This window comes from Scyliorhinus torazame, chromosome 8 (assembly GCF_047496885.1).
Source record: "Scyliorhinus torazame isolate Kashiwa2021f chromosome 8, sScyTor2.1, whole genome shotgun sequence".
Lineage (NCBI taxonomy): Eukaryota > Metazoa > Chordata > Chondrichthyes > Carcharhiniformes > Scyliorhinidae > Scyliorhinus > Scyliorhinus torazame.
Window position 1 is genome coordinate 232,464,364 of NC_092714.1, and position 18,074 is coordinate 232,482,437.

Below are 18,074 nucleotides of genomic sequence, written 5' to 3' on the forward strand. Positions count from 1 at the left end.
CTCCCGCTCTGCCGGACTTTTGGACCTTTCCCCCGATATTTTAATACAGTCATCGACCCCGGCCTAGACCGGTCATGTTCGACAACTGGGAGGGTGCCAGCAATGGCAAAGGAACTGATAGGGTTCATGGAACAGATGGGGGGGGGGGGGGGGGGTCGACCCATGGAGGTTTAGGCAGTCGACAGGGAATGAGTTTTCTTTTTATTCACATGTTCCCAAGGTTTATTACTGGATTGACTTTTTCATTTTGAGCAGGGATTGACTGGCAGGGGTGGTGGACTCGGCCATCACCATTTCGGATCATGCCCCACACTGGAAGAGGGAGGCGGCCAAGGAAATTGAGAGGGTGGTTGATGGGGATGGGAATTTGGTAGGGGACTCGGCAGGCCTAAACAGGGCGTTCAGGGACTTTTACAGTCGGCTCTATTGTTTGGAACCCCCCATGGGGCCTGACTGGATGAGGCACTTTTTGGATGGACTGACCTTCCCAAGGGTGGGTAGGGAGCTGGTAAATGGGCTGGGGGCCCTGATTAGGGCCGAAGAAATAGTTGAGGGCTTGAAGGCAATGCAGTCAGGTAAAGCCCCGGGGCCGGACGGATACCCGGTGGAATTCTATAATACGTGATCAGGGATTTTAGGGCCGTTGCTGGTCAAGGTTTTCAATGAGGCAAGGGATAGAGGGGTGCTGCCCCCGACGATGTCACAGGCCACTATTTCGTTGATATTGAAGTGGGACAAGAACCCGGAGCTATGCGGGTCATACAGGGCAATCTCACTGCTTTAATGTGGACGGCAAGTTGCTGGCCAAAATTTTGGCTGCCAGGATTGAAGATTGTGTGCCGGATGTGATTATGGAGGATCAAACTGGGTTTATCAAGGGCAGGCAAGGTAGGCAGTTGGTGGCCAATATAAGAAGGCTGCTCAATGTGATTATGATGCCCCCGGAGAGTAGGGAGGTCGAGGTAGTTGTGGCAATGGATGCGGTAAAGGTGTTCGACCGGGTGTAGTGGGACTATCTATGGGAGGTGCTGGGACGATTTGGGTTCCGTAGGGGCTTTATCGGCTGGGTTAGGCTGTTGTACCAGGCCCCGGAGGCTAGTGGAAGGACGACCTCCAACTATTTTAGATTGTACCGGGTACCGGTGCCCCTTCTCCCCACTGCTGTTCACGTTCGCTATAGAGCCGCTGCAATTGCTCTGAGAGCTTCAAGGGGCTGGTTCGTGGGTGGGGGGGGGGGGGGGGGGTTGGTGCAACATAGGGTCTCGCTGTATGCGGCCGACCTGCTCTTCTACGTATCAGATCCAATGGCAGAGATGGGTGAAATTATGGCGATTTTGGGGGAATTTGGCAGGTTATCGGATATAAACTCAATATGGCAAAGAGTGAGATGTTTGTAGTCCAGGCGAGGGGTCAGGAGGGTGGGCTGAGGGAGCTGCCGTTTGGGCTGTTAGGGGACAATTTCAGATACTTAGAGATACAAGTGACGCGCGACTGGGGCCGGTTACACAAGTTGAACTTGTCCCGGTTGGTTGAACAGATGAAGGACGAGTTTCGGGGATGGGATATGCTCCCACTGTCGTTGGCTGGGAGAGTGCAGATGGTCAAAATGACGGTCCTACCGAGATTTTTAGTCGTATTTCAATGTCTCCCAATTTTTATCCCACGGTCCTTTTTTAAGAGGGTTAACAAAATCATCCTGGGCTTTGTGTGGGCGGGTAGGTCCCCGCGAGTGAGGAAGGTGATCTCGAGCGGAATCGGGGGGATGGGAGGCTTGCCCTACCGAATTTCAGTAATTATTACTGGGCGGCTAACATAGCCATGATAAGGAAGTGGGTGGTGGGGGTGGGGTCGGTTTGGGAGCAGATGGAGGCAGCTTCATGTCGGGGCACCAGTCTGGGGGAGTTGATAACGGCACCTCTGCCGTTCCTACCGGAGAGGTACTCCACCAGCTCCGCGGTGGTGGCAGCCTTGCGGATCTGGGGTCAGTGGAGGAGGTACGTTGGAGCAGTGGGAGCATCGGTCTGGTCCCCAATATGTGACAATCACCGGTTTGCCCCGGGGAGCTTGGATGGGGAGTTTCGAGTATGGCGAAGGGTGGGAATTGAGAGGATGGGGGACCTGTTCTTAGAGGGGAGCTTCCCTAGCTTGAGGGCGCTTGAGGATAAGTTTGGGTTGTCAAGGGGGAATGAATTTAGATATTTACAGGTGCGGGACTTTCTGCGCAGGCAGGTATCATCCTTCCCACTCCTGCCACTAAGGGGGATCCAGGATAGGGTAGTGTCTAGGGGATGGGTGTGAGAGGTGAGCTTCTCAGACATCTACAAAGAACTCATGGGGGCAGAGGAGACACGGACCGAGGAGCTGAAGCGTAAGTGGGAGGAGGAGCTTGGTGGTGAGATAGAGAATGGTTTATGGGCAGACACGTTGAGCAGAGTCAACACAACTGCAACATGCGCCAGGCTCAGCTTGATCCAATTCAAGGTGGTCCATCAGTCCCGGATGAGTAGATTCTTTGGGGTGGAGGACAGGTGTGTAAAATGTGCGGGAGGACCAGCAAACCATGTTCACATGTTCTGGGTGTGTCCAAAACTTGGGGGATATTGGTAGGTGTTTGCGGACGTCATGAAAACAAGGGTGGCAATGAGTCCAGAGGTGGCGATTTTTGGGATGTCAGAAGACCCGGGAATCGAGGAGGAGAAAGAGGCAGATGTTCTGGCCTTTGCTTCCCTGGTAGCCCGGAGATGGATACTATTAGCATGGAGGGTCTCAAAGCCCCCGAAGTCGGAGACCTGGCTAACTGACATGGCGAGCTTTTTCGGCCTAGAGAAGATTAAGTTCGCCTTGATAGGGTCACTATTAGGGTTCACCAGGAGGTGGCAACCATTCATCAACTTCTTCATGGAGACTTAATCGTCAGCAAAGGGAGGGGGGGGGGGGGTGCGCGGAGGGGGTGTTAGGGTAGTGTAGAATAGGGGGTCAATTAGGCGGGGCTTGGTGGGATGGGAGTCGGTGATTGCACTATGTTTCTTGTACTTTGTTTTCATACTGTTGCTGTTGTTTGTCATGCCAAAAATACCTCATTAAAATTGTTTATTTAAAAAAAAAATATTTTGCCAGAAATTCACATTTGTGGCATTGGGGCGACTTTGAGTGATTTCTAAAACCACCTCTGCAAATACCATTTTTTACACTGAATTGTTTGAAAAATTGTTTTCCTTTGTGGAACTTTAAAAAAATTTGTTCTTGGGATGCGGACGTCGCTGGCTGGGCCAGCATTTGTTGCCTACCCCTAATAGCTCTTGAACTGAGTGGCCATTTAATTGGGGAGGGTAGCAGTTAAGAGTCAACTGCATTGCTGTATGTGTCTGGAGTAACAAGTAGGCCAGACCAGGTAAGGTTGGCAGATTTCCTTCCCTGAAGGCCAATCATGAATGAGGTGATTTTTAAAATAAATTTTTTAAATTCTCCTTTTTCACATTTTCTCCCAAATTTACACCCACCAACAACAAACAATAATCAGTAACAAATATGTCAATCCCCATATCATGAACAACGATCCCATCCTCCCACCAAACCCCAAACATTAGCCCGCATGTTCACAGAAACAAATGACAAAAAGTAATCGGGAAACACCCATAGTCACCATCAACACACACTGCCCCCCTCCCCCCAACCCTCCCACCCACCCCCCTGAACTAATGTTTGATGTTATCTAGTTCTTGAAAGTGCATGATGAATAATGCCCATGAATTGTAGAACCTCTCCATCCTTCCCCTCAGTTCAAACTTAACCTTCTCAAGAGTCAAGAATTCCAACACGTCGCCACGCCAGGGCACAGGGTGGAGAGGTTGCTCTCCATCCTATCAGGATCCACCTTCGGGCAATCAACGAGGTGAAGGCTACAGCATCTGCCTCCGCACCCGTTTCCAACCCTGGCTGGCCCAATACCCCGAATATGGCCACCCGGGGGCCCGGGTCCAGTTTCACGTGCACCACTTTAGAAATTACCCTAAAAATCTCCTTCCAGTAATCCTCTAGCTTTGGACAGGACCAAAATATATGAATGTGATTAGCGGGCCCTCCCCCACAATGTTCACACAAATCTTCTACTCCTTCAAAGAATCGGCTCACCCTCGCCCTCGTGAGGTGTGCTCTGTATACCACCTTCAGCTGTATCAGCCCCAACCTCACGCACGAGGTGGACGTATTCACTGTGGGGCACCTCACACCAGAACCCCATCTCCATATCCTCTTCCAAATCTTCCTCCCACTTTGCTTTGATCCCTTCCAGTGGTGCCTTCTGCTCTTCCAAAATAGCTCCGTAGACCGCTGACCCTACCCCCTTCTCCAAGCCCCCTGTTGTCAGCACCTCCTCCAGCAATGTGGAGGCCGGCTCCACCGGGAAGCTCTATCTCCTTTCTGGCAAAATCTCGAACTGCATGTATCTAAACATTTCCCCCTGCTCCAGCCCATACTTCGCTTCCAGCTTCTTTAGCCCTGCAAACCGACCCCTAAGAAACAAATCTTTTAGTGTCTTAATCCCCTTGAATGAGGTGATTTTTTACGACAATCTGCAATGCTTTCATGGTCAACGTTAGACTTTATTCCAGATTGATTTATTGAATTCAAATTTCACCATTTGCCATGGTGGGTTTCGAACCCGAGACCCCAGAGCATCACCCTGGGCCTCCGGATTACTAGTCCAATGTCAATGCCACTATGCCATCGCCTCCTCTTGCAGAGGAAGTGATAATGAGTTTTCCCAACAAAAAATGTTCTAGGTCATGCATTTGAATCTTACTCAATAAATCGTGCTCACTGTCTATAACAGTAGAAAACCTGATAAATATTTATAACAACTTATGTGTTTATTATTTGAGATAGAATTTTCTGTTTTTTTCCCTCTAGGTTGAAGATGAAATAGCAACACTTCGGCAGGTGCTAGTTGCCAAAGAAAGACATGCTTCTGACATCAAAAGAAAGTTAGGGTTAACTCCCTTCAATGAACTCAAGCAAAACCTCAGCAAGAGCTGGCAAGATGTGCAAGCATCCAATGCGTGAGTACTTGGAACATGGAACTGGAATATTTTCTATTTTTTACCTTAAAGCATTTCATGAGTCTGATCCTTGGGAAGAGTCAGTGTCTGGGATACACAAGAGATATCTGGCTTTAACTTGTGTGTCCTCTCCACTCTCCTCTGAACTGTACATAGGTGAATCACATGAATGTTTTGGTTTTATAAGAGTACAAAAGATAACTAAACTGAAATGCAGCACTTTTGACAATGGGACAATTAAAGCATTTTTAGTTGAATTTTATACCAAGCCATTTCAGGTGAGATGTGAAGTAAAGAATGTTTTACTATCCCTCACCAATCTACTTTAACCTCAACCTCCATAGAGCATATTTTACGACTGTTGTATTTCAGAGTGAGATTGCTAGAGGGTGTTGTTTTTGGAAGTTTATCTTTTGGTCCTGGTCCTCGATTCAAAACGTGAAGATGACCACCATAGGTACCAATTTTAACAGTCTAACTTTTCTAACATGTTAAATGCATACAATAGTTTGCAATTTCTTTCAGGCAGTGAGTGACCTGTAGATAGTTTTTAGTGTCATTTATTTTTCTTCCTAGTTCTCATAATAAATATAATTATAGTTAAAATTACAGGGTCATGTTACAATCCCAGTTGATAATATAACTGGATGGAAAGATCCCAGAATGGAACCTTGGTTCAAAAGACCATAACTCTTACTTTTTCTCAATAAAACATGGAGCAACAGAGTCACAGAACTGCTAATTAGTTTTCACAACAAGAAAAAAAAACATAATTTGGATTATGATACTACTTTACACCCCACCCCCAGCCTAACAAAAACACACAGATTTTAAGATTAACACGGATTACAATGTACATCTTAAGATACAATGGTTGTATTAACACACAGTCCCTTTTAAGCACACAAGATGATTGGTCAAATACACTCTCCACTGTGGACCCCAAGTGAAAGTGTGTGGATGTCTCCTCAAAATACCCCCAGATGATGCCATGTGAGAGTTTCCAAACTCCATTCTTTAAAATAGACACTTTAAATCTTTGTTCACAACAACACTTTCCATTAGTGGTTTGCATTCCAAAATCCAGTCCAGGTTTTCGAAAGGACTCTCTTAAACAAAGCTTCCGCTCAGCGAATGCAGTCCAGTATTTCATACCATTACTTTTAGGACTGTCTCTTGACTGCTGTACAAACTGTTAACAATTGTTTTAACTCTTGTTTCATAGAATAGAAGCAGGAGGAGGCCATCCAGTCTTTTGAACCTGCTCTGCCATTCATTCTGATCATCAAGTACAATACCCTGATCCCGCCTTCTCCCCCATATCCCTTGACCCCTTTAGCCCCAACACATATATCTAATTCATCCATGAAATTTCACAACGTTTTGGCCGCAACTACTTTCTGTGGTAGTGAATACCACAGATTCACCACTCTCTGGGTGAAGAAATTTCTCCTCTCCAGTCCTAAACTGTTTACCCCTTATCCTCAAACTATGACCCCTAATTCTGGACTCCCCCACCATCGGCAACATTCTTTCTGGATCTATCCTGTCTGATCCTGTTAGAATTTTGTATGAGATCCCCTCTCACTCTGCTAAACTCCAATGAATATAATCCAGACCAATTTAGTCTCTACTCGTATGACAGTCCCGCCATCCCAGGAATCAGCCTGGTAAACCTTCGCTGCACTCCATAGTAAGAACATCCGTCCTCGGATAAGGACACCAAAACTGCACACAATACTCCAGGTGTGGTGTCACCAATACCTTTTCCAATTGCAGTAAAGCATCTCTATTCCGATACTCAAAACCTATCACTGTTGAGGTCAACATACCATTTGCCACCTTTATTGCCTGTTGTACCAGCGCACTTGTTTTCAGCGACTGATGCACAAGGCACCAAGGTCTCGCCGAGTATCCACCTTCTTTGCACCCATTCAAATAATCTGCTTTCCTATTTTTGCTACCGAAGTGGATAACCTCACATTTATCTATGTTATACAGCATCTGCCATGCATGTGCCCGCTCACTCAGCCTATCCAAATCTCGCTGAAGTATTTCCAGAACTTCCTCACAGTTCACCCTCCCAGCCAATTTGGTATCATCCGCAAATTTGGGGATCACACATTTAGTTCCCTCGTCCAAATCGTTAATGTATAATGTGAACAGTTGGGCTCCTCGCACGGATCCTGCGGTACCCCACTAGTCACTGCCTGCTAATCAGAAAAAGACCCATTTATTCCAACTTTTTGCTTCCTGTCTGCTAATCAGCTTTTTATCCATCTCAATCCATCCCTTAATCCCATGTGTTTTAACTTTACATATTCATCTGCTATGTGAAACCTTGTTGAAAGCCCTCTGAAAGTCTAAATAAGCCACAACCACTGGTTCTCCCTGGTCAACTCCACCAGATTCATCTTCAAAGAATTCTAGTAGATTTGTCAAGCATGATTATCCTTTTGTAAATCCACACCTACTTTGTCTGATGACACCACTGCTTTCTAAATGCTGTGCTATGAAATCCTAGATAATTGAATCCAGCAACGTCCCTACTACTGACGTATAATTCGCTATTTACTCTACCTTTTTTCCTACTTAAAATTTTTTTTTTAGTGTACCCAATTCAGTTATTTTTCCAATTAAGGGGCAATTTAGCGTGGCCAATCCACCTAGCCTGCACATCTTTAGGTTGTGAGGGCGAAACCCACGCAAACATGTGCAAATGTGCAAACTCCACACGGCCAGTGACCCAGAGCTGGGATTGAACCTGGGACCTTGGCGGCATGAGGCAGCAGGGCTAACCCACTGCACCACCGTGCTACCCTTTCTACCTCCCTTTTTGAATAGCGGGGTTAGACTTGCTACCCGCCAATTTGTCGGAACCATTCCACAATCCAAAGAATTCTGTCATATGACCGCCAATGGAACTACTATTTATAGGGCCACTTCCTTAAGTATTCTGGGATGAAAATTATCAGGCCCTGGAGATTTGCCAGCCTTCAAACCCATTAATTTCCCCCAAACCATTTATTTACTAATACTAATTTCCTTCAGCTCCTCACTGAAACTTGTGTTTCTCAGAACTTCCAGTACATTATTCATGTCTTCCTTTGTGAAGACAGAAGCAAAGTACAAATTTAGTTACTCAGTCATTTCTTTGTTCCCTGTTACGAATTCCCCCGTTTCTGACTGTAAGGGGCCGATATTAGTTTTTATTAATCTTTTTCTCTTTGCATACCTGTAGAAATTTCTACAGTCAATTTTTATGTTCCCTACTAGTTTACTTTCAAAATGTATTTTTCCCTTCCAAATCAATCCCTTGGTCTGCCTTTGCTGAATTTTAAATTGTTACCAATCCTCAGGTCTATTGCTTTTTGTGGCTAATCTGTATGCCTCTTCTTTGAATCTAATACTCTCTCTAATCTCCTTTGTAAGCCATGGTTTGGCCTCAGTTCGCTTTCTACTCTTGCGTCAAATAGGAATATACACCTTTTGGAGTTCATCGATTCATTCCTTTGAATGCTAGATTCCCAGACTCTTACTAACATTGCATTGGATGTTTAAGTTGCCTCTGAAGTCTGCTGCCCCACTTGAAATCTGATTGCTGCAATTCTCTTTTTAACTCTAAATACTTTGTTTACTCTTCCCTGAATTCTTCTAAACAATACCTGGGCCTTTGTTCTCTTAACTCCAATCATCTTAAACATTCTTTCTGTTCAAATTTGCGCATTATCTGGATTATATTTTGTTCCTTAGGAACCTGCACCGTTGCAACTCCCTTGTCCTGCCCAGCCTTTCCTGGCAGTTGAGATGTTCACTCTCCAGGGTCCTGTCTCCAACTGCAATATTTACAGCTACAACTTAAAAGCTTTATTACCTTACGAGGGCCTCCAGTTGCTAAGCAATGCCTATTTATTCATTACGCCATAACCCTCCATACGCACAATAGAAACACAGTTGGAATGTAGCCAACTCCCCACACACACAAACACTTGTCCAGCATGAATCTAACTGTAGGTTTTACCCTTCCAGGCAAAGAGACATTACATTTGACCCACTTAAAACTATACCTTATTTCTGATGTTTCCCAATATCAATATAAATTTCTTAAAGCTTACTTTTGTTTTCCTAACACTTGTCTTTTTTCTTAGTGAATTTATTGTGCAACATTTAAAGGTAATTGCTCAAACACGAACAGGGAAATTCATTCTGCTTTATAGGTAATTTTGAATATCAGTGTGGTTTCTGCATAAGAAACAATTTTCCTTTTTCAAGGTAGCTTGCTGCTCATATAGATCAATAAAATGCATACATTTCATCCAGCATAATGAATGTGAAGGATGATTTAAATCTTATTTCTGTCTGTCTCTCTACCCAATCTTCCTCCTCTGTTCTCTTTTTGAAGAAGAATTTATATACAGGTTGAGCACCCCTTATTCAAAATCCGAAAGCTCTGAAATCTGCACTTTCTGGAGTGCCAAAATAGTGTTTCTAGTAAAAAATAACATGGTGTTCACCTGAGATGCTCTAGCTATGCAATGTTTCACAGCTATACCTACACAGGTATTCCAAAATTTGAAAAATTTCAGAATCCGTGACACTCAGCCCCAAGCATTTCGAATAAGGAATACTCAATCTGTAGGAGCTTGTTTTGAGCCATTCGATGCAAGCCACATTTTCAAATTCTTTAAATGACTTCATTTTCAAGGAGTTGGTATGATTTTGTGCTTCTAAAGCTGCATGGTTATTTTTCAATTTCTGGGAAAATAGGCCCACTAGTATAGTTGGCACATTGTCTAGCTCCAGACAAAGATTTTGGGCCCCCTGGCGAAAAGTCTATTCTGGCAGGTTATCTGAAGCAACTGCAGCAACATATCAAGATCATGTTTTGGGAATACTATTGCTGTGAATAAGTAGTTTAATTATTATTTGTTTTTAACTTGGACATTCTACTCTTCTTTGCTACTTTCAAAGCTTTAAGTATGATACTAGGTTTAAGAAAAAATCTGCACCTGTTCTCATTTTCTCATCGACACATTCAATTTGCAGAAGGAGGAATTTGAGAAGAAATAAAAGTTTTGATTTATTGTAGCAAAACTTGCTTTGCAGGCAATGGCAACATTGGGTTGACAACTTCACAGCAAGCTCATTGTCCATTTTACAGTTAGATTTGTATGTTTAAACAATTTTCATTTACAGTTGGTAAAGGATTTAAAAAGGGTTCAGACTCTTCATAAAGTAAATTGAAGCCGATTGCATCATGTTACACTACTAGGTAGTTTACAGCCAATTTCTGTTGTGACATTGTGACCAGCTGCTTGCTGGTTTATGTAAGGGCTGATTGATCTGTATTCCACATAACTTATTGAGCACAATTGTAGAATTGGAAGAAAATTTAAATGACTATAACGTGTTGAGAGACGAATGTCTCCCACAGAATTATGAATATTATCTTTTTAATAAAGATTTAAATGTTTTGTAGGTGTAAATAACATCTCTGATAGATTTTAAACTTCAGGAAAGATTGGGCAAGTGAGCATTGCAAACTGGCTATGCCAACTGCAATTATGATCCATTACATTAAGTGACTAAATTTTATGACTAATTTAAACTACATAGGTATGAAATTGTAGAAACATGGTTGTTGAGAAATTGGGCGAACCTTGGATCACTCATTCAGGAGCCAGTATAAATGGCATGTTAATTTGAATAGTGCTTGGTTAGTTAGGTAAAGCTGTGGACCATCATCTTGCTGCATTTGAGAATATTTGTTTGTTACTTGGAACCTGAGTAACACCTAACTATTAGCTGTTGCTTTTCTCCATTCTTCTTGACTTGTAAAGGTATTGCTAGTTCTTTTCTTAGCCTTTATACCAAATTCCAAATGCATTTTTGTACACCTGGTGTAATGAAATTATGTAATGCTCCCAAAAATAATGACCAACATAACTGGTGGCAGATTTAATGGAGCAAACAATAGTTTGTATACAATAGTTCTGAGTGGTTCTTGTGATTGGGCTCATTGTATTTGTAAATTGAGAGTAACACCTGCTCTGGAAAAATGCTCAAAATTGTGCTGTATTCCCAGAAGATTCTCTGAATCTCCAATGAAACCGAAGTGCATTATGCATACAGAATTTAGCTCATCAGTAGAAGTCAGACATTTTTTCTGCTTTGTTCCTTTGTCCTGTATAAAACAATATAATCTTCTCAAAGTATTTCTTTCACTACTTGCAAAGAAATCCCTTTCCTTTAAATTCATGACCCATGCTTTCCATTTTTATGTTTCATGTGTACATTATTTGTCTCGGTTTTATTTTGATTCTATTGCTTTTATCTCTGGTGCAACTGTTGCTGTCCTTATTGTGCAGTTGGTCTTACTGTACACTCGATTAATATAAAGTTCAAATTATTGGTGAGGCACTTTGTAGTTTAGCAGTGGCATTTCTGTGCAGTAGCTAGGTAATTAATTCAATGAAAGTGCCAATAGGTGCAGTTTATTTTAGTAGAAGAAGGAGGCCTTGGCACAGTGGTATTGTCACTGGACTAGTAAACCAGAGACCCAGAATCATGCTCTAGGGATTCAGGTTCAAATCCCGCCATTGCAGATGGTGAAATTTGAATTCAGTAAAAATCTGGAATTAAATCATCTAATGATGCTGCCGATTGTTACAAAAACCCACCTGGTTCATGAGTGTCCTTTAGGGAAGGAAGCCTGGTCTGGCCTACATGTAACTCCAGACCGACAGAAATATGATTGACTCTTAACTGCCCTCTCAAGGGCTGGGCAATAAATGCTAGCACAGCCTGCGACGCCCACATCCTGCCAATGATGCCCACATCTCAAAAAAGCCCATCACAAAGATTTGATTGACTTACCATCCCGTGTGATGGACTTGGACATTGTTAACACCACTTATGATGAGCTTCCGTTCCTTTGAAGCAAATGAAAATCATTGGAATCTTGCTGACAATTTTGCTTCAATAATAGGGTATTCAAAAACAGCAAAAAGTGCACCTCGACGCATCTGTGCCAGCTTTTCAATTTTGATTCTGTATTCCTTCCCACCCTTGTTTGTCATACTGAACATGACAACGCTTATCCATAGATCTTGTACATGTGTAGCAGTGCAGGCTGTTTCTGAAATGCAGGTTTCTGCCAAACTACTTCTCTTTTCTTTTCCCCTCCAATCCACCAAAAATAATGGTCTTCAAAGTATACAAGAAATTAAACATGTCAGTGAGATTGCTAGGCTATTATACCTGTGCTTTATAAGCCCAATGGGAATCCTTAGTAACATGCACTGATGTACAATTGCTTGTGGTGTGGATTCATTTCTAAAATCGCAGTTACAGACTGCCATAGTTCGGCATTCTGACTAAGGCAGCTACCAACTGACTTCCTGATGGTGGAGAATTGAAGTAATACTGTGGCGAAGGTGGGGTGACACCTGGAACTAACACAGTATCCCAGGTCCCTGTGAATATTCATGACCCAATGCCTGCAAATCTATTACAGCTGCCATGTTTTGAAGGTCGCCAGAGCACATAATTATGTGAAACCAGTATATTCTAGCAGATATGACTGGTGTTTATTTGGGCCTGTTCAGCCTGGCAAGTTGCATTGACAAAGGCATCAGTGAGAGCGCATTTTCAGCAGTCTTGCTTCACCGGGGTTTCAGTCTAAAAGAAATAATTGGATTTTACGTAGTCCTTGTGAAGACCACTGGGTATTTCGGTGCACTTTACAACTGATGAAGTACTTTTGAAGTGTTATCGCTGAAGTACTTTTGAAGTGTTATCGCTGTTGTAATATAGGATACTGGCAGCCAATTTGTTGACACCAAGCTCCTACAAACAATAGTGTATAATTAATCACTCATTACAAACAGCAGTTACTTGATACAGTTTAACTGTTGGGAGTACTATTTTTGGATGAGATATTTAAACCATGGACCCAGCTGCGTATTCAGGTCGATGCTCTTCAGAAGAGTGCCATTTTAAAATGTGTTCCTCCTGTCTAATCTTCAAGTGCCTTTGAACATCATTAAAACTGTTCATTCATCTCATTGCCGTTTATGGGATCTTATTCATTTCAAATTGGATGCATGTTTGATTACAAAAATTGTGACCAAATTTCAAAAGGTGAAGTATTTTAGAACGTTCTGTGGGTGTGAAAGATGGTGTTTTTCCCCCCTCTGGCTTCTTGATTGTGCCCCAAACATTGAATGGCTTGCTGACAGCTGCACATAAGAATAAGTGTTTGACATGAGGATAGCTAGTGTCTGACCTTGCCTTTATAAGACTCTGTGCCTCTAGGAAATGATGAAATATTTTTTAAAAAACTAGGTTTTCCTACAGTACAGTATTTTCAGTTAAGAGGATTAGCAGCTTGATTGCCAAAGGCCTAACAGCAAAGTGGGTCTGCATATGGCACACAGGCTGAGAATAGACCAACATTGTGCTCTTTATAATTCGAGTTATTTGCCTTCCTGTTGGAAAGTTAGTACCTGACGACAGCAATGTGGCAAAGGTGCATATTGCTGCTGATTATGCCAATTGGACATGTATAGGAAAACAAATTCCTATTCCAGGTTATTCTGGTTGACCCAGGACTAGTCCGAGATAGAGGCTCACATCACCCGATCAGATTTGCAACCCTATTTCTAACTCTAATGCGTATTACTCAGATTTTTATGAGTGATTTTCCAATGGAGGATCTTTCACATCTGACCCAGTGCAACAAACCTCGTAGGAAGCAGCACCAAGAATCCATGTAGAAGCCTCACGTCCTGAGTGAGTGGGTAAATGAACGGCAGATGCAGTATAATTTGGATAAATGTGAGGTTATCCACTTTGGTAAAAGAGGCAAATGGTATGCTGGCCTTAACTGGAGAGGATTCGAGTACAGAAGCAGGGATGCCTTGCAATTATACAAGGACCTTGGTGAGGCCACACCTAGAATATTGTGTGCAGTTTTGGTCTCTTTATCTGAGGAAGGATGTTCTAGCTATAGAGTGAATGCAGCAAAGGTTTACCAGATTGATTCCTGGGATGACTTACCAGGAGAGATTGAATCAGCTAGGGTTGTATTCGCTGGAGTTCAGAAGAATGAGGGGAGGGTTCTCATAGAAACCTATAATTCCAATAGGATTAGGCAGGGTAGATGCAGGAAGGATGTTCCCGATGGTGGATGTGACCAGAACAAGGGGTCACAGTCTGATGATGTGGGGTAGACCATTCAGGACCGAGATGAGATATTTCTTCACCCAGAGAGTGGTGAGCATGTGGAATTCGTTACCACAGGAAGTAGTTGAGTCCAAAACATTGTATGGTTTCAAGAAGCAGTTAGATGTGGCACTTATGGCGAAGGGGATCAAAGGATATGGGGAAAACGGGATTACGCTATTGAGTTGGATGATCAGCCATGATCATAATGAATTACAGAGCGGGCTTGAAGTGCCGAATGGTCTTTTTTTTTTCTACGTTTCTTCTATGTATTCATAGAATTTACAGTGCAGAAGGAGACCATTTGACCCATCGAGTACTGCACCGGCCCTTGGAAACAGCACCCTACCTAAGCCCACACCTCCACCGTATCCCTGCAACCTAGTTACCCCACCTAATCTTTTTGGACAGTTAAGGGCAATTTAGCATGGCCAGTCTACCTAATCTGCACATCTTTGGACTGTGGGAGGAAACCGGAGAATCCGGAGGAAACCCACGCAGACACGGGGAGAACATGCTGCAGACTCCGCACAGACAGTGACCCAAGCCCGGAATCCGTTAAGTAAAGAGTTTAAATGTCCCAAAGCTGCTTTGCAAACTACTACGGTAACTATATAAGATAAGGGGGGGTGGATAGAGCGGAAAGTTGGTGAGGTGGGGCTGGTCAGCTAGCAGGGCAGATTTAATTGGTGGGGGGCTGGCTGACTCTGGTCAGAGTTGGTCGGGACACTGGTGAGTTGGGATATTTGGTCTGTCAGTTACCCAGGAGTTAGACGAGGATTTTTCTGTCTTAACATTTCCGGGTAACACTCCAGGTAAGAGAGTCTGAACCGTTCAAAGTCTCCGATTCTAACTGAGTTGTAGAGTTTATTCTTTTTGAAGGATCCCAGGGAATGGGGGAAGTTTCAATTAGAAGTTCAAACTTCTGAGGCAATTTCCATGGAATCCATGTGTTGGAACCTCCGAGGGGGTCTCGCAGTACATCTTCAGGGGTATATCCGGTCAACTATCCGGAGACCAGAGGATCTGAACTGGTTTTATACAAAATATTTTGTACATTAGCATTTGGAAACTGTGATTTGTTTAATAAATGGCCCATGGATGATGTCCAAAATTTCATAAGTCAGAGACAGTAGTTGTGCAGACTATTGAAAGATAAATAGGAGGATGCTGCCCAGAGCTTTAACTAAATTTGCCAGAACTAAATGATGTCGCAATAAAGGAATCTAGCCCGAAGGGAAGAGCGCATGCTGCTAATTCTTTTATAATTTTTCACATTTTCTCCTGACTTTTGTTGATTCATAGAGTGTAGGCGTCTTTATCGCCTATCCTTAATTGCCCTCGAAAGTGGTGAAATGCTACCTCCTTGAACTAGTGCAGTCCATGTGTTGTAGAAACACCCACTGTGTTGTTAGGAAGGGAGTGTGATTTTGACCCAGCGACAGTGAATAGCCTCTCACCCCTTCTCTCAAATGTATCTGTGGCAAACCTACAGCACACTTATTTTTTAATAATTATGTTCGGTTTGGATGCCAAAATATCCTTGGATATCCTTTAGGTTCAAGAACAGAATCACTTGATAACTTCCAAGTATGTAATAAAAATACTGAACAGGTTTTGACATGTTGGTAACTTCAGTTCCTGACTGGGCAAAGGCAGCTTTATGAAATGGTATTCATACTATTCAGGGAGTAACTTGCAGTAATGACTTTTCTTCCAAAAATATGACTCCGTGAATTCTGTGGGCGAAAAATAATAACATAAAATAATTTTCATTTATTTGATTACTTTTCATGACCGTGGACCGTCTCAAAAAGTGTTTTACAGCATTAATTTATTTTTGAATTGCAGTTACTTGCACAGGTAAAAGAACATAGGAACAGGAGTAAGCCATTCAGTTCCTCGAGCCTGTCCCACTTTTAAATGAGATTATGGCTGATCTGTGACCTAACTCGATATACCTGCCTTTAGACTATATCCTTTAATATCTTTATTGAACAAAAATTGACTACCTCAGATTTAAAATTAACAATTGATTTAGTTTCAACTGCTGTTTGTGGGAGAGAGTTCCAAACCTCAACAACCCTCTGAGTGAAGAAGTTCTGACGAACATGTCTCCTGAATGGTCTAGCCCTAATTTTTAGGTTATGCCCCCTAGTTTTGAAATCTCCAACCAGTAGAAATAGTTTAACCCTGTCTTTCCCTCTTAATATCTTGAATATTTCTATTGGATCACTCCTTAACCGCCTAAACTCTCGCAAAAAGGGGTCTAATTTGAGTAATCTCTCCTCTTAACTCAACCTCTGTCATCCAGGTATCATTTTTGTAAACCTACGTTGCACACCCTTCAAGATCAAAATATCCTTCCTCGGGCGTGGTGCCCAGAACTAATCGCAGTCCTCCCACGTGGGGTCTCACCAGGGTTTTGCATAGTTGCAGCATAACCCCTGTGTCTTTATACTCAAATCCTCTAGATATAAAGACTAGCATTCCGTTTGCCTTTTTGTTTATTTTATGCACTTGGTCCTGGTGTTTTAAGGACCTATGCACCTGAACCCTCAAGTCTCGTTGGGAATCCACTGTATATAACCTCTTTCCATTGAGAAAGTACTCAGCTCCATCCTTTCTTGGTCCAAAATGGATAATCTCACACTTGCTAACATCAAATTCCATCTGCCACAATTCTGCCCATTCACATAGTCTGTCAATATTTATTTGAGATCACAATTTCTTGAGAAGCAAGCTACTGCAAGCAACAAGATGGATGTCTGGATTATCTGTTTAGGTGATGTTGATTTGAGGGATAAAATATTGGCCAGTTACAGTGAAATGTAGCACAATTAAAACTGATCTGACTACAAATCACAATTTAAAAACCTAGTTCCAGAGCTGAAATGAGGAGATTTAAAGTGAAATGGACAAAATAAGACCAGGAGTTGAATTCATCAAATTCACTAATCAAAACCATTAGTTAACCAACATAATGTTCAACTGTGTTCAAGAGTTTGTTGATATTTAAGAGAAAAATATAGTTATTCTAAGGCAAAGCAAGGGATTGGAGATGTATAATGGTTCAAAAATGACACAGGAAAAAGGGCACCTGAGGTGAGCTGTGAGGTGCGAAATGTTGGTGAGAGACCCAAGTAAGCCTGAAATACAAATAATGGCAAATGGGAGACATGTAGTGCTTTTTATTTATTGAATCTTTCTGAAATTCACTTAAAATGGTCAGTATGTGTAAATATAAAATTTCACATCCAAGTCTGAGTTACAGTGCTCATTATATAACATGAAAATCTAGAGATGTTGGAAAGTACATTGATGGCGAGGTAGAAAATAGTCACAGACTTTGTTTTGTGGCTGCAAGTATACAAATGCATCTACAGGTCGGAATGCTTCAAAATCTTTTGAGTGAAGTAGGATTTTTGAGTGAACCAAATCCTTATGGTCAAAGCACTCTACTGCTGTTGAATATAAGTTTCTTGCCAGTATAGAATCATGGAATCCCTACAGTGTAGGAGGAGGCCATTCAGTCCATAGAATCTGCATCAACTCTCTGAAAGAGCACCCTATCTCGGCCCTACCCCCATAACCCCACCTAACCCTTTGGGCACTAAGAGGCAATTGATCATGGCCAATCCATCTAACCTGCATATCTTTGGACTGTGTGCGGAAACAGGAGCACCCGGGGGAAACCCACGCAGACACTGGGAGAATGTGCGAACTCCACGTAGACAGTCACCGGAGGCCAGAATTGAATCCGGGGTCCTTGGAGCTGTGAGGCAGCAGTGC

General features: G+C 42.7%; 1 protein-coding gene across 12 annotated transcripts in view; it reads left to right on the plus strand.

Annotated features, from left to right (window-relative positions):
- Positions 1 to 18,074, plus strand: part of LOC140428448 (tumor protein D54-like) — a 115,723-nt gene that overhangs the window by 7,459 nt on the left and 90,190 nt on the right. For all 12 annotated transcript variants that reach the window (XM_072514912.1, XM_072514913.1, XM_072514914.1 and 9 more), the window contains exon 3: positions 4,909 to 5,057. In XM_072514912.1, coding sequence (XP_072371013.1) covers positions 4,909 to 5,057 — 149 coding nt within the window. The remainder of the gene's footprint in view (positions 1 to 4,908; positions 5,058 to 18,074) is intronic.